This window comes from Macaca nemestrina, chromosome 9, assembly GCF_043159975.1.
Source record: "Macaca nemestrina isolate mMacNem1 chromosome 9, mMacNem.hap1, whole genome shotgun sequence".
Lineage (NCBI taxonomy): Eukaryota > Metazoa > Chordata > Mammalia > Primates > Cercopithecidae > Macaca > Macaca nemestrina.
Genome location: NC_092133.1, coordinates 106587216 through 106612864, shown reverse-complemented (window position 1 = coordinate 106612864; position 25649 = coordinate 106587216). Strand labels below are relative to the sequence as shown.

Below are 25649 nucleotides of genomic sequence, written 5' to 3'. Positions count from 1 at the left end.
TTTGACCCCAGATCAATTTAACTCCATATTCCATGCTCTTCACCATTATGTTATACTGCCTACATATAGAATTTCACATAGATCCAGAAGACCTGCATTCAAATTCTGACCACTTCATTTATAAGCTGAGTGACCTTGAGCAAGTCACTTGATCTCTCCAAGCCTTGCTTTTCTCATCTCTGAAATGAGGACTGTAACTCCCTCCTAAGTTCATCGAGTGGTTTCAGGGTTTAAAGGGGATACAGTTAAGGAAGGTGCTACGACTGTTACCCACTGCTCTATAAAGATATGCTGCTGTGGTTACACGGCAGTCTTGGGGCACCGATGGTGCTTTCTATTTGTAAGGATATTCCTGGATTTGAGTTCAAATGAGGGATGTTAGGCTCTAACCAGGGAGAGAACAATTTAAATAACTGGAGAAAACATCTTAAGATAAACATAAAAACAGGAATAAAAGGCACATTTATCCTGAGAGCAGACAGAGTAGCAAATGTTACCTGGTTCCTCTGGGCGCATGAGGTCCTGTTCAGATAAGACGCTCGGTAGGAGGTTACTCTCAGAACAATGTGCAAAGACCGAACTGGGGGGAAAACAAGCAGAAAGGCCAAGAGTCCCTTCTATTGGAGGTAGTGTTCTCATCATTGAAATAGAATCTGGAGACCTCTCCTTTAAAATAAGCAGGTTAAACAAACTATTAAATGATGTTATAGATTTAATATTGATATAAACCTTCCTAAAAGTTGCAAAAATATTTAAGAGAAAGAGTTCAAAGTATGCCAACACTTCACAGCATTTACTTCTCAATTCCCAAAGGCTCAAAAACATTTTGTTCTGTTGTCTCTGTATCTTAGTTGCTCTAAATTTCAATTTGGAAGCTTTATTTTTCACATAACGGGGGAAAAGTGTGTGTGCATTTTCTCCACACTCCCTAAGAAACAAAAAATTACTTAGAAGATGTAAATTAATAACAACTACAAAACACTGATGGGGTATTTGTCAACTTTTCCATATATGCTTTTTCAAACAAAACACCAGATTTAACCTTTTTACTTCAAAAGAAATATGTTGGCTATTACAAATAAAACTGCTAGGAACCTTCAAAAAAACATGTTTTGAAACTTAGAGTAATTTTCAAAAAAAGGAATGTCACCTTCAAAAATTATTTACCATTTACTTTAAAAAACATATGTGCCATTGGGGCGGGGCTTGATGGCTCACGCCTGTAATCCCAGCATGCTAGGAGGCCGAAGCTGGTGGATCACTTTAGGTCAGGAGTTTGAAGCCAGCCTTGGTGAAACCCCATCTCTCCTAAAAAGACGGGGTTTTTGGTGAAACCCCGTCTCTCCTAAAAATACAAAAAAATTAGCCGGGCATGGTGGTGTGTGCCTGTAGTCCCAGCCACTCAGGTGGCTGAGGCAGGAGAATTGCTTGAACCCAGGAGGTGGAGGTTTCAGTGAGCCAAGATTGCGCTAGTGCACCCCAGCCTGGACAACAGAGTGAGACTCTGTCTCAAAAAAAACAAAAAACAAAACAAAAAAACCCCAAAAAACAAAACACACACACACACACACACACATATATATATGTCATTGGAACAATAATTTTAAAACACAGAAGAAAAATCTCTAAATTTAATTAAGAGGGAATATTTTCCTCTCTCTAATTGAAGTTCCTTTGTTTTCCCATTTCATTGTTTATAGTGTACAATCTTCCACTGCTCATGAGGCTTAACTGAAAGACAAAAGAATGTAGCATTATATAAGTCCTACAGAGTTCTGAACAACGTAACATTGTACCTATAGTCAACGATACTGTATTGCACACTTAAAAATCTGTTAAGTGGCCGGGCGCGGTGGCTCACGCCTGTAATCCCAGCACTTTGGGAGGCCGAGGCGGGCGGATCACAAGGTCAGGAGATCGAGACCACGGTGAAACCCCGTCTCTACTAAAAATACAAAAAATTAGCCGGGCGCGGTGGCGGGCGCCTGTAGTCCCAGCTACTCAGGAGGCTGAGGCAGGAGAATGGCGTAAACCCAGGAGGCGGAGCTTGCAGTGAGCCGAGATCGCGCCACTGCACTCCAGCCTGAGCGACAGAGCAAGACTCCGTCTCAAAAAAAAAAAAAAAAAAAAAAAAATCTGTTAAGTGGGTATATTTGTTGTATTTTTACTACCATAATAAAAAAAAGCATATAAGAAGGTGAAATTCAAGCCACATGCAGTTGAAAAAACAATTCAGCATTCAATGTGAGGTGATAAAATAGGACTATAAAAGGATGCTTTTATAACACCATTGTCTATATGCAAAGGTTTTCTATAATTTAAATTTTCCAGTTTGTGTCTTTAAAAAAAGCATTAAGCTTTTCTGAATTTTTCTGAATTAACTCTAAAAGTTTGTAAGCACTTAACTCTAATAATTTTAATTAGCAAATTTATCTGAGAAGACCCTTTGATTTAAAAAGAAAACAGATTTTTTTCTTCTAGTTTTCTTTGCAGTGCTAGATAATACTATTATACAGAATAGGCTACCACTGTACCCTCTCTCTTCGCCGCATACGTGCTGATAGAGTTCTCTGCAGTACATTTCCTGAGGTTAAACTGCCATACGGCAGAAAAGTCGCCACAGATAAGCAGTATCACTTATTTCATCGAATTCAATTTCTTTTGCCACACCACGATGAGGAGCAGCAAAAACTACCATGTGACATCCACCACAAGCAACCTGCAGCATAAATCCACAGAAAAACGAATCAACATTGGCTTCAAACACAAATGAGTTTTTTTTTTTTAATTATTATTTAAGCACATTCTTTATTTGTGCCCAAAATCAAAATTCACAACATATTTTATCCATGATAATTGCAGGAAGACATGCAAACTAAGTTATAATTGGGACTTCCAGAAGATGAAACAAAGTTCCTTGGATTAAAAGATAGCTTCTTTGGATAAAAATGTCAAGAATGGCAGCTCTATTCAGCTCACCATGCTCTAACCAAGTATTCTAAAGTGCAATAGAAAGTACGGGTTCTAGGATGGTCCTACCTATCACAAATATGGTATTTTTAAATGTATTAAATAGCGCAAACTTAGTGTCCCAAATATAAGAGAACACACATCTATAGTGTGTCATTAAATTGTTTTATGAAAAAAATAAGAGACAGATTTTGTGTCTTTTTTTTTTATATGAATATTTTTTTATTATTATTATTATACTTTAAGTTGTAGGGTACATGTGCATAACGTGCAGGTTTGTTACATATGTATACTTGTGCCATGTTGCTGTGCTGCACCCATCAACTCGTCATTTACATCAGGTATAACTCCCAATGCAATCCCTCCCCCCTCCCCCCTCCCCATGATAGGCCCCGGTGTGTGATGTTCCCCTTCCTGAGTCCAAGTGATCTCATTGTTCAGTTCCCACCTATGAGTGAGAACATGCGGTGTTTGGTTTTCTGTTCTTGTGATAGTTTGCTAAGAATGATGGTTTCCAGCTGCATCCATGTTCCTACAAAGTACACAAACTCATCCTTTTTGATGGCTGCATAGTATTCCATGGTGTATATGTGCCACATTTTCTTAATCCAATCTGTCACTGATGGACATTTGGGTTGATTCCAAGTCTTTGCTATTGTGAATAGTGCCGCAATAAACATACGTGTGCATGTGTCTTTATAGCAGCATAATTTATAATCCTTTGGGTATATACCCAGTAATGGGATGGCTGGGTCATATGGTACATCTAGTTCTAGATCCTTGAGGAATCGCCATACTGTTTTCCATAATGGTTGAACTAGTTTACAATCCCACCAACAGTGTAAAAGTGTTCCTATTTCTCCACATCCTCTCCAGCACCTGTTGTTTCCTGACTTTTTAATGATCGCCATTCTAACTGGTGTGAGATGGTATCTCATTGTGGTTTTGATTTGCATTTCTCTGATGGCCAGTGATGATGAGCATTTTTTCATGTGTCTGTTGGCTGTATGAATGTCTTCTTTTGAGAAATGTCTGTTCATATCCTTTGCCCACTTTTTGATGGGGTTGTTTGTTTTTTTCTTGTAAATTTGTTTGAGTTCTTTGTAGGTTCTGGATATTAGCCCTTTGTCAGATGAGTAGATTGCAAAAATCTTCTCCCATTCTGTAGGTTGCCTGTTCACTCTGATGGTAGTTTCTTTTGCTGTGCAGAAGCTCTTTAGTTTAATGAGATCCCATTTGTCAATTTTGGCTTTTGCTGCCATTGCTTTTGGTGTTTTAGACATGAAGTCTTTGCCCATGCCTATGTCCTGAACGGTACTACCTAGGTTTTCCTCTAGGATTTTTATGGTATTAGGTCTAACATTTAAGTCTCTAATCCATCTTGAATTAATTTTCGTATAAGGAGTAAGGAAAGGATCCAGTTTCAGCTTTCTCAGTTATCAGCTGTAAGACATTTACTTAGTGATAGGCTTCCTACACAGACTGACTTGGTGAATCTGTCTATATGTATGTGTGTGCACAACGAGAATGTGTACACAATATGTATAAAATAAGTACACAATTGGCCGGGTGTGGTGGCTCAAGCCTGTAATCCCAGCACTTTGGGAAGCCAAGGTGGACAGATCATGAGTTCAGGAGATCGAGACCATCCTGGCTAACACGGTGAAACTCCGTCTCTATTAAAAATACAAAAAATTAGCCGGGTGTGGTGGTGAGCGCCTGTAGTCCCAGCTACCTGGGAAGCTGAGGCAGGAGAATGGTGTGAACCCAGGAGGCGGAGGTTGCAGTGAGCCAAGATCGCACCACTGCACTCCAGCCTGGATGACAGAGCAAGACTCCATCTCAAAAAAAAAAAAAAAAAAAAAAAAAAAAAAAAATGTACATAATTACCATACATATTCTTTAAACACTGATTGAAAATTAGAAGAAGTTTAATCCACCATTTAACTTTTACTTTAAAATAATATAGAGAAAAAATACTTGGCAGATTACATTTCTCCTTACAGTTAGAAAATGTTATTTTAATCTGGGAAAAACATTAAAAACGTGAAAAATTGCTCAGAGAAGTTCTACTGGAAGAATTTTTTTTTTTAAAGTATAAATCAGTCTCTTGGGCTAATTATGTCTCTAAGCCCTCTTTATATGAACATTTTCTAAGTTTAATGCTTAAAAGTAAATCCTTAGAGGAAAATAAATGCAAATATGCATGATGACGGAACAATAAAAAATGAAATCAGCATTCAAAGAATTTTGAGAAATAAGTCATTTTCAAGAAAAATGCTTAAAAAACCCCATAGTGCAGTATTTTCTGTACATAGGTTCTAGATACTTTATAATGTTCTATTTTTCCTTCATAACACTTTAAATTTTAACATTTATATATATTTTTGTATATCCTTTTTAAAAATTGTAAGACTATAATGAATAAGTCCTCAATGAATGAGGACGTGGTTATTTCATTCATCACTGTATACAGTACTTTGTATTTCTTTTTTTCTTTCTGTTTTTTTTTTTTTTTTTTGAGATGGAGTTTTACTGTTGTCGCCCAGGCTGGAGTGCAATGGCACAATCTCGGCTCACTGCAACCTCTGACTCCCGGATTTAAGCAATTATTTTGCCTCAGGATCCCAAGAAGCTGGGATTAGAGGTGCCTGCCACTATGCCCAGCTAATTTTTGTATTTTTAGTAGAGACGGGGTTTTGCCATGTTAGCCAGGCTGGTCTTGAACTCCTGACCTCAGGTTATCTGCCCGCCTCGGCCTCCCAAAGTGCTAGGATTACAGGTGTGAGCCAGCGCACCTGACCAGTACTTTGTATTTCTTATACTTAGCACACTATCTTACCCATAGTAGGCTTTCATTAAATGACTATCAAATCAATAAATGAAAGTGGTCCATATTATCAGACACTGAGTCTTTGGAGGACAAATTTCAATATTATCATCAAGTCAACAGAATTTTCAAAAGTCAAAACTTAACTGGCAAAAATATTAAGAAACAATACAGGTATGATGCATGATGGTGATGTGACACTGAAATAATACATCCTTAACCTACGAAAATTTAGCCCAAAAACCATATCTTCAAAACTCTTTATTTTTTATTTTTTTTTGAGACAGGGTCTCACTGTCACCTGGTCTGGAGTGCAGTGACACGACCTCAGCCCACTGCAACCTCCACCTTCTGGGTTCAAGCAATTCTCATGCCTCAGCCTCCCGAGTAGCTGGGATTACAGGCGTGTGCCACACCTGGCTAATTTTTGTATTTTTAGTAGAGATGGGGTTTCACCATGTTGGCCAAGCTGTTCTTAAATTCCTGATCTCAGGTGATCCGCCCGCCTTGGCCTCCCAAAGTGCTGGGATTACAGAAGTGAGCCACCATGTTCCACCAAAACTCTTTGTTTATTATCAGACTTTCTGCTGAGCAGGATTTGAGAGTCTAACATTTAATTCAGCAAATATTTACTAAAGACTACTGTGAGCAAGGTACTCTGCTGGGTGCTACACAAGATACCAAGTTTGCAGGCATGGCACAGTCCCAGCTTTCAACAGATACATGAGAACGAAGCAGAACAGTCAAGATTTCAGCAAAAAGGAAGATGCTAAAGGAGGACAATTAGGAGCAACACATTTTCTGACTGGCATAATGTCTGACATTTGGCTTCTAGGAAACAAGTATATTTATTAGATATATCTATGATACTCTTCCATACAAACATAAAAGTACTTATTTTCTATGAAATACTGAAAGATTCAAATACAGTAATATGAAAATATAAACAGGGAAATGTGATAGCCTTACCAATTTAACTATAAACCTCAAAAAATTAGAGCACAAAGTAGGAATGAAGTGATTGGTAAAATTCTCCAGTCCAAGTCCTAATTTTCCATGGCGACCAACTCCAAAAGTATACATAAGGCCGATATCTAAAATGCAAAAATAATGAAGAGAATTATAAAAGTGTTACTTGTATGGATCTACTTGTAAACAGATAAATATGTTAACTCATACTGCAATTCTAATTATCCCCCTCAAATTCTGCATTGAATTTACTCTATTGATCTTTCCACACTCTCTACGGTCTCTGTGGTTCTTCATGTAACATCAGGCAATAAATATTCTGAGAATAAATCAATTAACCTTGGTGGTTTGTGAAGCTGATGATCTGTCATGCAAGGCAGTGTGTGGAGCAGCAGCAATACAGCATGAGAGCCTGAGATACACATCATATATTCCAAGAGAAGAAGGAGATGCTTGTATTCTGGTCCCTACATCCCAACAGTCTTATTTTCCTTTTTCCTGAGGTCATTGATAGATCAGAGTTTCTCAACTTTGGCATTATTGACATTTGGGGCCAGATAATTCATGGTCATTTGGGTCTGTCCTGTGCACTGTAGGATGTTCAGCAGCATCCTTGGCCTCTACCCAGTAAATGCCAGTAGGACAACTCCACTCTACAGCCATGACCATTAAAAACTGTCTCCAAACGTTGTCATGTGACTTGGGGAGTGGGATGTGCATAAAATCTCTACAACTAGCTTAGCGTAACTAATCTGGCTCCTGGGCTGTGGAATACTGTTGAAGTAAATGCCATAAGTGAACAATGCTAACTAATTCCTATACCAAAACTTGGGTCCCCTCTGAAACTGGGCCCACAACGATGATGAGTAATCTTGTCACTTCTCACCAGTTAGCCCTTTTGCTTACTGACATAGCAGCTATTACGAACCTTCACACTCCTTTCTTCAAGCCGCTCCTTCATATCCTCCATCTCAACTGGGGTAAGTGCCAGGGAAGCAGAAGTAAGGGGGGGGGCGTTAATATGGTACAAAGGAGGGGAATTTTCCTCTAGTCTGGGGATTAGGGAAGGCTTTCAAAGGGAAACCTAAAGGATGAGTAGGGTTTAGCGGCACGAAGAAGGCAGCAAAAAATCTTCAGGCAGTCAGCAGTACATAGAAAGCCTCTGAATCAAGAGCAAATGTGGCTTGGGCAAGAAACTGAAAGGCAACTAACACGCCTGGAGCACCAGAGTGGTAGGAGATGAGTCTGAAGAGGTGAAAAGGGAGTGTCCTATTAGTTCAGATGAAGAATTTTGGAACTTTTATCTTAAGGACATTAAGAAGGAAAATGAATGGTTTTAAGCTGGGAAACAATTGGGTCACCTTTGGGGACCTCTGATTTAAGATGGCAAAGTGACTGCATACTAAGCAAATCCAAGAGAACTGACTGAAAGATCATTAGAAATAATAATATAATTCAGTAAGGTGGCAAGTATAAAAATAAATTTACAAAAATAAGTAGATTCCCTGTAAATATGTAAATAAGTGATATTCAGTGTTTGGACTCTTTATTTATTTTTTGAGATGGAGTCTCGCTCTGTTACCCAGGTTGGAGTACAGTGGCGCGATCTCGGCTCACTGCAACCTCTGCCTCCTGGGTTCAAGTGATTCTCCTGTCTCAGCTTCAATAGCTGGGATTACAGGCACGCGCTGCCACGCCGGCTAATTTTTGTATTTTTTTTTTTAGTAGAGATGGGGTTTCACCATGTTGACCAGGCTGTAGACTCTTATAATTCTTACTATTAAGTATTTATGTCCTCCTTTTATATATACTCCTTATCGTCTTTATCCCTTCCTTCCTCCTTCTTTTCAACCCGATTTCTTTACCCAAATTTTTTTTAAGGTTTGCCTTTTAAATTTGATTGTCTTTTGCCTGAAAAAAACAAACCCTGATCCAAGCTGCCTGATGGCACTTCCAACTTCAGAGAGCTTTTAAAAATATGAGCCACTGGCTATAATGGGGAACTGGCAAGGCCTTGCAGATAACTCACTACGTACTTCTCATTAGTACTAGATGAAAAAAAAAAAAAATTCCACGCTACTTGCTCTTTAGGGACGACTGATGAACAAAAAGGCAAACAAAGTTAATGTTCAATGATTTGTGCTATAACTCTTTTTATCAGGAGTAAAGGTACTATGAAAATTTAACTAAATAATCAAATTGTATGTTAGATGACAGATTAAAAACTATGTATTTACTATCAGTGGCAGTTTAGAGTTGATGAAAATGACAGTAAGGACAGAGAAAGTGACACTAGGACCCTATAGTTAAGGGATACACATCAACAACTCTTAGTAGATGATGAACGAATAATACTTTTCATATTCTATATAATGCTATTTCATGATATGTTCTCAAGAGCATTGATACTTGATAATGAGCAGGTCATCCTCTCTGAAAGGTTCTCTGGGGAAGAAGGAACAGTGTATCTTGCATTTGCTGATTCCTAGTTTCCCTAGCCAGACACCATTAGACGAGCAGTACCTTTTTCGGGAGCTTTTTCATAGTGGGAGCTTTTCAGAAAGAAGGGAAAAAAGTAGAAATGCTAGTACATGGATTATGTCAATATACTAGATGATTTCTGACTTTCCGATGATTCACTCCATTTTTAGACAGAAATAGTGAAATTATACACCCTTTTGTTACAAAGCATTGAAAACTGAGGACTATATCCATTACCTACATATATGTGACTGAATCATTTAGGGGAGAATCTTTACTGAGTCCTACATTATTAGCAGCACATAGTTTTGAGGCTGGGAAGTGGGCTCAAAGGAACATTTCCCTGCATGAAGGAGATACCACATTGTGGAAGAAGGTATCCACTTACTGGTCTCTGAGGGGCCTTTTTCTCTAACACTGTAGAAAGAGAAGGAAAGGAGTCATTCCTGAAAACGCCTCCAGATGGCAAAAACATTAGAATCGACTCGGCCTGAATGCAGCTCTGTCAGACTGAATAGGAAGAATGTTTTAAAATAAGTTTCTGCTTGTGGGATTTTTTCCTTTTGGCCTGAGCAGAGTTAAGAGCCTTCAAACTGATATAATTTCAAAAAGATTCCTGTTTTCTGCCAAAGAATAATATTATGGTCTAACTTCTGACATCAGCAGGCTATTGTGAGGTTCTAAATCTTGGGATCATTTACATGTATTCTAAATTGAATTAAAATAATAAAAAGGAGCTCACGACTTTATACTTTGGAATAGTAAACATGGAATTCCATTTTTCTCAGTCATGAATTCCTTTACTTAAGTTAGATACATTCATTCCAGATATAATTTATTTTGTAATAAAATACACCCCGTTCTATAAATATATAACAGAAATTCTAATCCCTACCTGTTATCAAAGCTGTGTGATTTTCTCCACAAGAAATATAACTTATTGTATGATCCCTAATATTCTCAATGACTTTGGGTTCTGAAGTTTCAAAAAGAAAAGTGCCAAGACCCAGCTGACCAAACTGTCCCAGGCCAAAGGTATACACAGCATTCTCTGAAACGAAAGGGGCAAATACAAGAGAATCATTATGGAAGCAGACACTGGTACCATCATATCTGGAAAAATTGTGACATTCAACCTTTTATAGTGAAGGTTAAGTGCCTCTGGGGGAAAAAAAAAACCCATTTAAGAATACTTAACATGAAGTATAAATCTTTCAATGACAAAGGAAGAGAAAAATGAAAAGGTACATAATTATAAAAATTATGACATGGGTATGATTTTATCTTTTATACATAAACATAAAAGTTAGGTAAGTAACAGGTATGATACAAGGCATATAAGTCAGGGAACTACCTGAAACGTCCCCATAATTACATCGGCTCAAAAAGTACCAACTATCGGCCGGTAGCTCACGCCTATAATCCCAGCACCTTGGGAGGCCAAGGCGGGTGGATTGCTTGAGGCCAGGCTTGAGACTGGCCTGGCCATCATGGTGAAACCCCATCACTACTAAAATTACAAAAATTAGTTGGGCATGATGGCACGCATCTGTAATTCCAGCTACATCGGGAGGCTGAGGCAGAAGAATCGCTTGAACCCAGGAGGCAGAGGTTGCAGTGGGCCAAGATTGCACCACTGCACTCCAGCCTGGGTGATAGAGCGACATTCCACCTCAAAAAATAAAAAAGAAAGTACCAACTGTCATTAAGCTAATTCACTATGTCAAATAAAAAGTGAAGAGTGTCTCCTACAGAAAAACTTCTTCCTTTTAAAAGTAGTTTACGCATCACCTAAGGTCAGGAGTTGGAGAAGAGTCTGGCCAATGTGGTGAAACCGTCTCTACTAAAAATACAAAAATTAGCCGGGCGTGGTGGTGTACACCTGTAATCCCAGCTACTAGGGAGGCTGAGGCAGGAGAATCGCTCGAACCCAGGAGGTGGAGGTTGCAGTGACCCGAGATCACGCCACTGCACTCCAGCCTGGGCAACAGAGCAAGACTCCATCTCAAAAATAAAATAAAACAAAATACAAGTAGTTTAATAATCTATTTTATAAAACCCAATTTCAGAGAATTGTCTTGAGAATTAAAACTGATAGTACATATGCTACATTTATTCACAAGTAAAGCTTCTTTACTAGGAAATGCAACTATAATAGGAGGGGAAAAGCTTTTCTTTATATTGATATTTTGAAGTGATTCCAAAGGACTTCCAGTAACTCATTAAATATTATGTCATATGTTTTCTAGAAATGAAAAAGTACAAAAACAGGATACAAGAGTGGTGAGGAAAGGGTCCTTTTAGAGACATGCTCCTCGCTGCTGCATTAGGACGCGCACTGTCGATTACATTAGTCACTTCTCCTTAGTACACTGAGTTTAGTACATTGAGTTTCTCCTATTACAGGAGGAAGGGTAAGCGCTTGGTATTCATGCCAGAACCCAAACCTTCATTATTACTAGCTGTGGCAAGCAGGTGAGTTACTTAGATTCTCTGATGTTATAATCCCTGTCTAATAGAGTTGCTGACAGGATTAAAAGAGAAAACATTCAGGCAGATTTGAAAACATAATATGACATTCTGTTGTAAAGAACATTTTTCTAAAAAGTATCTAATCAACTCATTCTGTCAATAGGGGTTACAAATGAAAACCTAACTGTCTATGGCCATGTGGTTTTATAATTTTTTCTAATAAAAATGTTTGCTTCATAAATAAGACAAATAGATATTACTCCTTAAAGAAAATATGCTGTATTAAGGATATGAAGCCATATTGAGGCAATGGCAAAACAGATCTTTATTTTAATATTAGAAGGAAAACTATCAAACAGGAAGGACACCTACACCAAAACCCCATCAGTACATCACCATCATCAAAGACCAGACGCAGATAAAACCACAAAGATGGGGAAAAAGCAGGGCAGAAAAGCTGGAAATTCAAAAAATAAGAGCGCATCTCCCCCGGCAAAGGAGCGCAGCTCATCGCCAGCAACGGATCAAAGCTGGACGGAGAATGACTTTGACGAGATGAGAGAAGGAGGCTTCAGTCCATCAAATTTCTCAGAGCTAAAGGAGGAATTACGTACCCAGCGCAAAGAAACTAAAAATCTTGAAAAAAAAGTGGAAGAATTGATGGCTAGAGTAATTAATGCAGAGAAGGTCATAAACGAAATGAAAGAGATGAAAACCATGACACGAGAAATACGTGACAAATGCACAAGCTTCAGTAACCGACTCGATCAACTGGAAGAAAGAGTATCAGCGATGAGGATCAAATGAATGAAATGAAGCGAGAAGAGAAACCAAAAGAAAAAAGAAGAAAAAGAAATGAACAAAGCCTGCAAGAAGTATGGGATTATGTAAAAAGACCAAATCTACGTCTGATTGGGGTTCCTGAAAGTGAGGGGGAAAATGGAACCACGTTGGAAAACACTCTTCAGGATATCATCCAGGAGAACTTCCCCAACCTAGTAGGGCAGGCCAACATTCAAATCCAGGAAATACAGAGAACGCCACAAAGATACTCCTCGAGAAGAGCAACTCCAAGACACATACTTGCCAGATTCACCAAAGTTGAAATGAAGGAAAAAATCTTAAGGGCAGCCAGAGAGAAAGGTCGGGATACCCACAAAGGGAAGCCCATCAGACTAACAGGAGATCTCTCAGCAGAAACTCTACAAGCCAGAAGAGAGTGGGGGCCAATATTCAACGTTCTTAAAGAAAAGAATTTTAAACCCAGAATTTCATATCCAGCCACACTAAGTTTCATAAGTGAAGGAGAAATAAAATCCTTTACAGATAAGCAAAAGCTTAGAGATTTTGTCACCACTAGGCCTGCCTTACAAAAGACCCTGAAGGAAGCACTAAACATGGAAAGGAACAACCGGTACCAGCCATTGAAAAAACATGCCAAAATGTAAAGACCATCGAGGCTAGGAAGAAACTGCATCAACTAACGAGCAAAATAACCAGTTAATATCATAATGGCAGGATCAAGTTCACACATAACAATATTAACCTTAAATGTAAATGGACTAAATGCTCCAATTAAAAGACACAGACTGGCAAACTGGATAAAGAGTCAAGACCCATCAGTCTGCTGTATTCAGGAGACCCATCTCACACGCAGAGACATACATAGGCTCAAAATAAAGGGATGGAGGAAGATTTACCAAGCAAATGGAGAACAAAAAAAAGCAGGGGTTGCAATACTAGTCTCTGATAAAACAGACTTTAAACCATCAAAGATCAAAAGAGACAAAGGAGGCCATTACATAATGGTAAAGGGATCAATTCAACAGGAAGAGCTAACTCTCCTAAATATATATGCACCCAATACAGGAGCACCCAGATTCATAAAGCAAGTCCTTAGAGACTTACAAAGAGACTTAGACTCCCATACAATAATAATGGGAGACTTCAACACTCCACTGTCAACATTAGACAGATCAACGAGACAGAAAGTTAACAAGGATATCCAGGAATTGAGCTCATCTCTGCAGCAAGCAGACCTAATAGACATCTATAGAACTCTCCACCCCAAATCAACAGAATATACATTCTTCTCAGCACCACGTCATACTTACTCCAAAATTGACCACATAATTGGAAGTAAAGCACTCCTCAGCAAATGTACAAGAACAGAAATTATAACAAACTGTCTCTCAGACCACAGTGCAATCAAACTAGAACTCAGGACTAAGAAACTCAATCAAAACCGATCAACTACATGGAAACTGAACAACCTGCTCCTGAATGACTACTGGGTACATCACGAAATGAAGGCAGAAATAAAGATGTTCTTTGAAACCAATGAGAACAAAGATACAACATACCAGAATCTCTGGGACACATTTAAAGCAGTGTGTAGAGGGAAATTTATAGCACTAAATGCTCACAAGAGAAAGCAGGAAAGATCTAAAATTGACACTCTAACATCGCAATTAAAAGAACTAGAGAAGCAAGAGCAAACACATTCGAAAGCTAGCAGAAGGCAAGAAATAACTAAGATCAGAGCAGAACTGAAGGAGATAGAGACACAAAAAACCCTCCAAAAAATCAATGAATCCAGGAGTTGGTTTTTTGAAAAGATCAACAAAATTGACAGCCCACTAGCCAGACTAATAAAGAAGAAAAGAGAGAAGAATCAAATCGACGCAATTAAAAATGATAAAGGGGATATCACCACCGACCCCACAGAAATACAAACTACCATCAGAGAATACTATAAACACCTCTATGCAAATAAACTGGAAAATCTAGAAGAAATGGATAATTTCCTGGACACTTACACTCTTCCAAGACTAAACCAGGAAGAAGTTGAATCCCTGAATAGACCAATAGCAGGCTCTGAAATTGAGGCAACAATTAATACCCTACCAACCAAAAAAAGTCCAGGACCAGATGGATTCACAGCTGAATTCTACCAGAGGTACAAGGAGGAGTTGGTACCATTCCTTCTGAAACTATTCCAATCAATAGAAAAAGAGGGAATCCTCCCAAACTCATTTTATGAGGCCAACATCATCCTGATACCAAAGCCTGGCAGAGACACAACAAAAAAAGAGAATTTTAGACCAATATCCCTGATGAACATCGATGCAAAAATCCTCAATAAAATACTGGCAAACCGGATTCAGCAACACATCAAAAAGCTTATCCACCATGATCAAGTGGGCTTCATCCCTGGGATGCAAGGCTGGTTCAACATTCGCAAATCAATAAACATAATCCAGCATATAAACAGAACCAAAGACAAGAACCACATGATTATCTCAATAGATGCAGAAAAGGCTTTTGACAAAATTCAACAGCCCTTCATGCTAAAAACGCTCGATAAATTCGGTATTGATGGAACATACCTCAAAATAATAAGAGCTATTTATGACAAACCCACAGCCAATATCATACTGAATGGGCAAAAACTGGAAAAATTCCCTTTGAAAACTGGCACAAGACAGGGATGCCCTCTCTCACCAATCCTATTCAACATAGTGTTGGAAGTTCTGGCTAGGGCAATCAGGCAAGAGAAAGAAATCAAGGGTATTCACTTAGGAAAAGAAGAAATCAAATTGTCCCTGTTTGCAGATGACATGATTGTATATTTAGAAAACCCCATTGTCTCAGCCCAAAATCTCCTTAAGCTGATAAGCAACTTCAGCAAAGTCTCAGGATACAAAATTAATGTGCAAAAATCACAAGCATTCTTATACACCAGTAACAGACAAACAGAGAGCCAAATCAGGAATGAACTTCCATTCACAATTGCTTCAAAGAGAATCAAATACCTAGGAATCCAACTTACAAGGGATGTAAAGGACCTCTTCAAGGAGAACTACAAACCACTGCTCAGTGAAATAAAAGAGGACACAAACAAATGGAAGAACATACCATGCTCATGGATAGGAAGAATCAATATTGTGAAAATGGCCATACTGCCCAAGGTAATTTATAGATTCAATGCCATCCCCATCAAGCTACCAATGAGTTTCTTCACAGAATTGGAAAAAACTGCTTTAAAGTTCATATGGAACCAAAAAAGAGCCCGCATCTCCAAGACAATCCTAAGTCAAAAGAACAAAGCTGGAGGCATCACGCTACCTGACTTCAAACTATACTACAAGGCTACAGTAACCAAAACAGCATGGTACTGGTACCAAAACAGAGATATAGACCAATGGAACAGAACAGAGTCCTCAGAAATAATACCACACATCTACAGCCATTTGATCTTTGACAAACCTGAGAGAAACAAGAAATGGGGAAAGGATTCCCTATTTAATAAATGGTGCTGGGAAAATTGGCTAGCCATAAGTAGAAAGCTGAAACTGGATCCTTTCCTTACTCCTTATACGAAAATTAATTCAAGATGGATTAGAGACTTAAATGTTAGACCTAATACCATAAAAATCCTAGAGGAAAACCTAGGTAGTACCATTCAGGACATAGGCATGGGCAAAGACTTCATGTCTAAAACACCAAAAGCAACGGCAGCAAAAGCCAAAATTGACAAATGGGATCTCATTAAACTAAAGAGCTTCTGCACAGCAAAAGAAACTACCATCAGAGTGAACAGGCAACCTACAGAATGGGAGAAAATTTTTGCAATCTACTCATCTGACAAAGGGCTAATATCCAGAACCTACAAAGAACTCAAACAAATTTACAAGAAAAAAACAAACAACCCCATCAAAAAGTGGGCAAAGGATATGAACAGACATTTCTCAAAAGAAGACATTCATACAGCCAACAGACACATGAAAAAATGCTCATCATCACTGGCCATCAGAGAAATGCAAATCAAAACCACAATGAGATACCATCTCACACCAGTTAGAATGGCGATCATTAAAAAGTCAGGAAACAACAGGTGCTGGAGAGGATGTGGAGAAATAGGAACACTTTTACACTGTTGGTGGGATTGTAAACTAGTTCAACCATTATGGAAAACAGTATGGCGATTCCTCAAGGATCTAGAACTAGATGTACCATATGACCCAGCCATCCCATTACTGGGTATATACCCAAAGGATTATAAATTATGCTGCTATAAAGACACATGCACATGTATGTTTATTGCAGCACTATTCACAATAGCAAAGACTTGGAATCAACCCAAATGTCCATCAGTGACAGATTGGATTAAGAAAATGTGGCACATATACACCATGGAATACTATGCAGCCATAAAAAAGGATGAGTTTGAGTCCTTTGTAGGGACTTGGATGCAGCTGGAATCCATCATTCTTAGCAAACTATCACAAGAACAGAAAACCAAACACCGCATGTTCTCACTCATAGGTGGGAACTGAACAATGAGATCACTCGGACTCAGGAAGGGGAACATCACACACTGGGGCCTATCATAGGGAGGGGGGAGGGGGGAGGGATTGCATTGGGAGTTATACCTGATGTAAATGACGAGTTGATGGGTGCAGCACAGCAACATGGCACAAGTATACATATGTAACAAACCTGCACGTTATGCACATGTACCCTACAACTTAAAGTATAATAATAATAAATTAAAATATATATATATATATTAAAAAACCATCTTAGTTTAATTAATAATCACATGGCATATTTCCAGTTCTAAATGTTCAGCTTAACAGTAGAATACTGGGTAAATTAAAACAACTATCTATCTCTAGCTAACCAACAATTACTCTACATTTCTTAGGCTGTCTGACTTCAATTAGCCTGTGAAATGAGGCTGTTTAGGCAGTCTGAATCATGTTGCAAAAGTTTTGTTCCGTATCCTGGTAGGTTCCCATTCAGGTGCTTGGATATTAGTGATGACAGTAGTTTCTATTTTATAAAAATGATCTAAGGTGCTCTTATTTAAGGACATTATATTTAACAACCAATAGAATTTTTGGCCATATCACCTTTGTGACATTTAACAACATAATTTAATGTTAATAAGTAATATTACATTAGGAAAACAGATTTGATCAGTTAGCTTCAGATCAATATTACTGTAATTTCACAGAATATATTTGATTTCAGAATAATTTGTTACCCTGTAGAACACTTAAGTTTATCCAAACATAATCTTAGAAGTTAAGATAAATTCTCATTTGCCTCAGGACCCAGACTTCATTGTGAACCCCATCTTACAACTGGCCTTTCTTATCTGTTGGTAACTGCTGTGGATGACTTACAAAATTACAAATATCACTCTGCCTCACTTAGTCTTTACCAAGTTCCAGCCTCAGACTTTTTCCACAGTGGTCCATGGTTTCCCTGATCCCAAGGCGAAACTATAATCACCCTATCACTACAACCAGTTTTATTTTCTAAACTATCGTGGTCATGTGCAAATATTATATTTGAAATAAATTCATCAGATATGAACTAAATTGTTTTAAAAATAGTTTAATGAATGATCCTCTAATAGATTTTAAGGTAAGAGTTACAGACATATAGAAAAACAAGGCTGGGAAGGCCCTTCATAGAATAATCTAATCCAAGTGCTTTTCTTTAGTGAAAGAAATTGGAACAGGTGATTAGCTATTCTTTCCTTAAGGTCTTACAAAATATTCCATAACTCTCTTAGCAATCCAGGTTAGTATTTAGTCACACTGATGATCAATATACTCTTCAGGTCCATTTCTTCATCACCTAGGACTAAATATTTTTAATATTCTGCCTATACTGTGTTCCAGAATCAGGTTCCTCACCAGGGCTGGCTCATAATAAAGCTTGCACAGGTCCATGGAGAAATGTGAAAAACAGGCAAAGTAGTGAAATTTCCATACAGATACATTTATACAGTTGAAGGAGGTGTCCTTTATTATACAATTAAGAGCTTTCTATTTTGAAAATATTCCTTATTTTATGATATGATAGTGCAAACAGTCATTTTTTTCAATGCCCATATTTAGGCAAATGTGAATCAGAAGCTGACAACCATTTATTGGTTCTCATAACTCAAATTTTAGGTTATTCTCTGGATTGTAACACAAGCTCTTCACTGTTTACAAAATTATTTTATGAATTGTAAAAATTCTCTCTTCATGTTTTTTTTCCCTGTATTGCCAAGTTTTTCTCCTGTATTCCCCCATTCAATGTTGGCTGCCACAATCAGACAGGAAACGCAAGGACACTTCTTTCTTGCATCTGCAGTGGAAATCTTAGTGGCAAACAATAACTATTCCAGGTCTGTCAAATAGATGCATCTCATAATTTAAAAAACTTTCCTGGTGTATGAGATCCCAAAGCTTGCAAAAATCTGGAGAGAGCAATCAGTTTCTGGAAAGATTATACTTAGGCTCAGAACAAAGACCACAGAAAGCTAAATGTCTTTAAAACCACAAGAAAACATCATCCCTAAGTGTGTTTATTTTAAATTAAGAATATAAAAGTAAGAATTAAGCTTTCATTAAAAGTATCATAGATTATCTTGTTGCTCACTTTATAGAAAAATATTTTATAATGAATGGTTGAAGACACTATTATTATACAATCAGCATCTGTATCTGTTAAAATAACCCTGAATGACCTATCCATTCTTTCTATAATCTTTGCATAAACTAGAGAAAATATGTAACACATCAAGTTGCATTTCTGTCTATAGAATGAATTTTCAGATAATGTTTAAAAATTAATTTCAAAGTTTAATTTTTAGGACATTTTTGAAATTATATAAAAATTCACTTTTTCAACAGGAATTCAAAAAAAATCTTAAACCTCAGAATTATTTCCAAATTTAGAGTATAAGTTTTGAAAAAAAATTTATTCTAACTTAGAAAAGATTCCATCTAGTAACTAAAGCTTAATAACCATGACTGGGGCTGGAACAGGAAGTTGAGGAAAAGTAACATCAGAGAGAAAAATATAAAGATAAAATATTCTTCACTTACCTGGCAACATTAGGCATATCATCTTAGAATTGGATATTATTCAAAATTTATCTGCAACATTTCTAACTTTGGGCTACTAAAGATTAAGTGGTGACTTCACAAACTATTAATTTTTGTGCAAAAAATATAATAATTCACTACCTAATTTTATTATGTACATTACTCATCTAAAATAAATCTAATGTCAAAAAAAATTTGGAAGCATCAATTTAGTAAACATATTAGCAAGTAGTGAGTATATTTCAATACAGTGATTAGAATTGTGAGAAATGACATGTCATAACAAATATGAAATTCAGATTCCAAAAGTAACATCACTATTAAGGTCCTAACTTTATTTTATTATCTGTAATTTAAAACCTTACCACTTTTTAATAAATTACTATAACAGAACATACAACTACAAAGAAATTCCCAAGTTATACACTGTAAATATCACAAAAAAAAGAATTATCAATGTCATGTAGAAAATAGCTTGAACAAAAAGCTTCTCCAAAAGAAGGCATTTCAGGAAAAATGTCGATTTTAGATAAATATAGAAAACATATATATAAGAAAAATTGTTTGTCCCTGAAAATGAGCTAAAAATAATGGAATATGTTGCCGTTAAAAATGTTAAGGTCAGGCCAGATGTGGTGGCTCACGCCTGTAATCCCAACACTTTGGGAGGCCGAGGAGGGTGAATCACCTGAGGTTAGGAGTTCGAGGCAGTCTTGCCAACATGGCAAAACCCCCTCTCTACTAAAAATACAAAAATTAGCAGGGCATGGTAGTGGGCGCCTGTAATCCCAGCTACTCAGGAGGCTGAGGCGGGAGAATTGCTTGAACTCAGGAAGCAGAGGCTGCAGTGAGCTGAGATCGGGCCGTTGCACTTCAGCCTAGATGACAAGAGTGAAATCCGTCTCAAAAAAAAAAAAAAGTTAAAGTCATGAAAATATAAATTACATTAACAGAATTCATTTTTTTCTACTTAAAAAAATTATTTCATAGACCAGAAATATATATTAAGTATAGAAATAAAGGGTGAGAATCTTTTTGGGTTTTTTTTTTTTTTTTTTTTTTTTTGGAGACAAGGTCTAGCTGAGACCACACCTGGCTAATTTTAGTAAAGTTGGGGTTTCACCATGTTGCTCAGGCTGGTCTCAAACTCCTGGGCTGAAGAGATCTGCTTGCCTTGGCCTCCCAAGATGCTAGGATTACAGGTGTCAGCCATTGCACCAGGCCCCAAAAGTGAGAATCTTAATGGAAAGAGATGCAAAGCCACCTGACACGAGGTGTCTAAGAGTCAAACTCATAGAGGCTAAGAACAGAATGGTGGTTGCCAGGAGCTGAGGGGAGGCGGGAAAGACGAGTTACCGTACAGTGGGCATGAAGTTTCAGTTATTCAAGATAAGTTTCAGACATCTGCTGTACAATAGTGGTGCCTACATATAAAAATACTGTATTATACACTTAAAAATCTATTAAGAAGGTAGTTCTTATAGCAAGTATTCTTACCACAATAAAAAAAAATGAACACTAAAAAAATTTCATTAGTCTCCACAGAAAGCAGGGAACAGAACAGTGGACTCCATCCATATCTGTGAGAACCACAGTGTGCTCTCCGCCACAAGCTACTTGGATCACCTTCTCAGGAATTTCAGACACCAGCTGGGGTGTTCTGTGATTGCTCAGGAGCTGATTAGGAAGACCTAACTTCCCATTCTCAGGTTCTCCAAACATATATAGCTCACCATCTGCTATTGAAGGAAAAGTACAGTGATTAGTGATGACATACATATGAACAAAAAGCTGATCTTACCTTCAAAAAAATGTTTTGACAAGGATAACTTAATACATTTGACCTTTCTTGAGATATTTTCACTGTATGATAAGGAAATAAAGCTAGATTTTCTTTTCCCCTTGATTATTTTAATCCAGTAATTTTCATGAAAAATTCATGACTACCACTACTAATAAACAACTAGAAATAATTTTAGTGCTTTCACAAAAGTGAAGAATATCTTGTGTCTTCTACTTACTTAAAGCTCCCATAAAAACACGAATTTTGTCTTGCTCCCTACGGTATCCCCAAAACCTAGCAGTGTCTAGAACAAGCATTTAATACTTGTGGAATAAATGAATAAATAATTGCTTTATATGAAACTGGTTTAGAAAACTCACTTATGTGTGTAGTAAATATGTTAAGTAAATCCTAACATAGCAGATTTTACCCATTTAGATGGCATTTCCTCCAAAGACGCTTACCAAAGAGTTCCTGACACTTAATCACTGCCCTGTCCATACTAACACTATTAATTTGCTGCTTTATTACATTTATCACACTGTATTATGACTGTGAACTTCTTGAAAGCAAGAACTTTCTTATTCATTTCTATGCAATTAACTGAGTTCTATAAAGTAGAATTTAAAAATCTTGTGTAAGTATATGGTCCAATCTCAAGAATGACATAGTAACACATCACCATTGGTATCAGCAAAGAGACAACAGAGCAGATCTGCTTGCTTATTCTTTGTAAGTCTCTGAGAGAACCATGATTGATCCTTGCCCAACCCCTGAGAAGGTGGCCCCTGGAGTGTTCTTTATATGAATGATTAATGACTTTGTTATATATACCAGAGCAATGAACTATGCCAGATTAGGTTTCTCAGGGCTGCTTGCACAAACATTAACATTGATGATGCGCACCTGGCTTCATTATTGAGGGTCCTGAGTTTCAGCTGCTGTGGCCAGTTGCTAGCAGGTGGTGCCTATATGACAAGCCTGCTAAATCCCCTGGAAGCACAAGAATGGGTTTCCCTGGGCAGAGACATTCCACACATGTCCCTGTAGTTCACTGCTAAAAAGAAAACATGCCCTGTGTGGTTTCCTAAGAGAAAGTACTAGGAAGTCCAAGCACGACTTCTCTGGACTCCACTGTAGATGCTTATCTTTTCCTCACTTTTTCTTTTTGCTTTGTATCCTTTGCTGTAATAAATCTTATTCATAAGTATAATCTGCTATTGAAGACTGTGAGTCCTCCTAGAAAATCACGGAATTTCAGGAAGGTGTGGGACAGCCAATGCACAAGATATGCACCACTTGAAACTTGCTCAAATACTGTAAACACAGCTATATTGATTTTCTGAATTGATCTGCACAGAAAATGAAGTTTTATGGACCACAGTTTTCTATGAAGTATTTAGCAAACACTGACACAAAAGTGGTGTCCAGTAAGTTAGCACCCTTCCATTCTCCCATGCTTGTTGCCTCCCATAGAAACTGGTTCCTAAGTCCTGATGAGTCTCTCTCCATTTCTGTCTATAGATAGATTCCTGATTCCCTTTACACCTTAACATGAATTTTCACCTGGATCAAGTTTCTCAAATGTCTTTCCTACCTCTAGTCTAACATATCCACACAATATCAGATATATCTTCCAAAAACAAGGCTCTAATTATGACACTTCCAAATAAAAAAAAAAATACATGTATCAAGTATAAACTGCAGACTGTTACAAGAGACCTTCCATATTAGGTCCCCGGACTACTAACCAGTCATATTTCTATCTACTCCCAAGCTGGTGACTCTCTTTTGAGTCACATCCTCCCTTGAGAATTTGATGACAGCTCTATAAAAAAAAGTACACATCCCAGCAGGGTGTGATGGCTCACACCTGTAATCCCAGCACTTTGGGAGGCCGAGGCTGGCAGATGGCTTGAGTCTAAGAGTTTGAGACCAGCCTGGGCAACATGGTGAAACCCATGTCTCTACAAAGAATACAAAAATTAGCCGGGTGTGGTGGCATGCATCTTTGTCCCAGCTACTCAGGGGAATGAGGTGGGAGGATCACTCGAGCCCAGAAGGTCTAGGCTACAGTGAGCCGTGATTATGCCACTGCACTCCAGCCTGGGCAACAGACTGAGACCTGGCTCAAAAAAAAAAAAAAGAAAAAAATGCACCTACCAATTTTAGCATATCATTTTAGGGGTTCACATTCCTTTAGGATCCATGATCCCTAACCTCTAAACAAACAACCTCTAAACAAACTCAACTATGCAATAATCTCCAAATACATGATTTACTTTTCTGTCTCTTTATCTCTGCACATGTTTTTGTCTCTGCCTGGATTGTTCTTCCCTCATCTCTGTCTCTCTCAGAGTTGCTTCCATCTTTCATGGTTAATCTCAAATACCACCCTTTCTCTGAAATATGTCCTGATGTCCTTAACAAGAAATAATATTTTTTCTTTCTTGATCTCACGTAAGATTCTGCTATCAAATGTCTTATGTTACCAATCATGGTCTGCTGTATATTGCAGTTATTGGTCTAGCACAGTAGTGAAAAGTATGTGCTACCGAGTCAGACTGCCTTGTTTGCATCTGGATTCTGCCACTTACTCAATCATACTGAGCAAGTTGTTCAATCGCTAGGCCTGTAACATGGGGATAAAAGTGCCTACGTGATAGGGTTGTTTCATAGGAATAACTGAATTAATGCATTCAAAGGCACTTAGAACACAATCAGTGCCTGGTCATTAGTAGCTGCTACCACATCCTCCTCTTCCTCTTGTACATGGAGAGAAACTGTATGTCAGTAGAAGTTGTTCTGGCTTTTAGAGCTGGAAGACTGGAGTTCAAATTCTGATTGTGCAACTCAATTGCAGCATCACCTTGAATAAAACTGTGTTCGAATCCTGCCTGCATATACGGAATCAGAGATACCACCACCTCTCTCTCAGAGTGGTTGGGAGATTAAATGAAATCTATTTGTACTTGAAAATGCTTTGTACATGGAAAACTATACATCCTATAGTTTGACTGTAAACTCCAGAAGGGCAGGTACTACATTTTAATCAACTTGGTATTGTAAGAAATAGCATTTAAAATGACTTTTACATAGTAAGTTGCTGAGGTTTCTCACAGTGTCAACTTTTTAAAGTAAAATGTTTTACCTATAAAGCAGGGGTGTCCAATCTTTTGGCTTCCCTGGACCACACTGGAAGAACTGTCTTCGGCCACACATTAAATACACTAACACTAACGATAGCTGATGAGCTAAAAAAAGAAAAGGGCTGTGCATAAATCTCATGTTTTAAGAAGGGTTACGATTTGTGTTGGGCCACATTCAAAGCCATCCTGGGCTGCGGGTTGGACGAGCTTGCTATTAAGGGTAAGAAGATATTTTCCTGTAGCTTATCAGTAGGACCTTCCTTAAAGGGGAAGGTGAGTGCTTTTAATCCATATAAAATGTTTCATTTAATTTCAAGGTCTTTTTCTTATTTATATATAAAAAATAAAATAACATTTATCATGAAGAACAAATAGGTCATTTCATATCAATTATATCTACTTCACTTAGGTCTATTAATTTTTATAAAATCTGGATTCTTCAAACTATCTACCTGGCTCTGATAGCTACCTTCCCCAGGATTCTGATCTTAAGCACACTGCCAAGTCTCTATTCTCCAGTCTCTGAAGATTGCTCCACAAATTCCTGCCCCCAGTTTCCATGACCCCAACTCATTTGCTTATATCCCCTATTGTACTACACCTAAATCAGTGAATCATTGGTTGAAATGCTCAGACCCAACCATTAACATATCAGATGAAAAGACACAGAAATCAGGGATAATACCTGAAAACTCCATAGATTTTTACCTATAACATCTAAAAATTGAATATTTTATATAATTTATAATATGAACTTGAATTGAGAACACGAATTTAAAATACGAACATGAGCATTTAAACATACTAGTAGGTGAAAAATCTGTAGGAAGTCTTAAACGTAACTATCTTAGTAATATGTTCTGCATTTTTATTAGGAAATAAACTATTCTGTTTGGAGGTTCCTCAAAAAATTAAAAACAGAGCTACCATATGATCCAGCAATCCCACTGCTGGGTATATACCCAAAGAACAGAAACTGGTATATCAAAGAGATATCTGCACTCCCATGTTTGTTGCAGCACTGTTCACAATAGCCAAGATTTGGAAGCAACCTAAGTGTTCATCAACAGATGACTGAATAAAGAAAACGTGGAGCTGGA

The 25649-nt window shown here is 37.7% G+C and overlaps 1 protein-coding gene across 1 annotated transcript in view; it reads right to left on the bottom strand.

Moving 5' to 3' along the window:
- The window catches only part of LOC139356369 (X-linked retinitis pigmentosa GTPase regulator-like), a 72532-nt gene that overhangs the window by 34170 nt on the left and 12713 nt on the right, over positions 1 to 25649 (bottom strand). Inside the window, 6 exon segments of the mRNA XM_071070190.1 lie at positions 498 to 666; positions 2535 to 2632; positions 2635 to 2719; positions 6770 to 6894; positions 10146 to 10299; positions 21187 to 21356. Coding sequence (XP_070926291.1) covers positions 498 to 666; positions 2535 to 2632; positions 2635 to 2719; positions 6770 to 6894; positions 10146 to 10299; positions 21187 to 21356 — 801 coding nt within the window.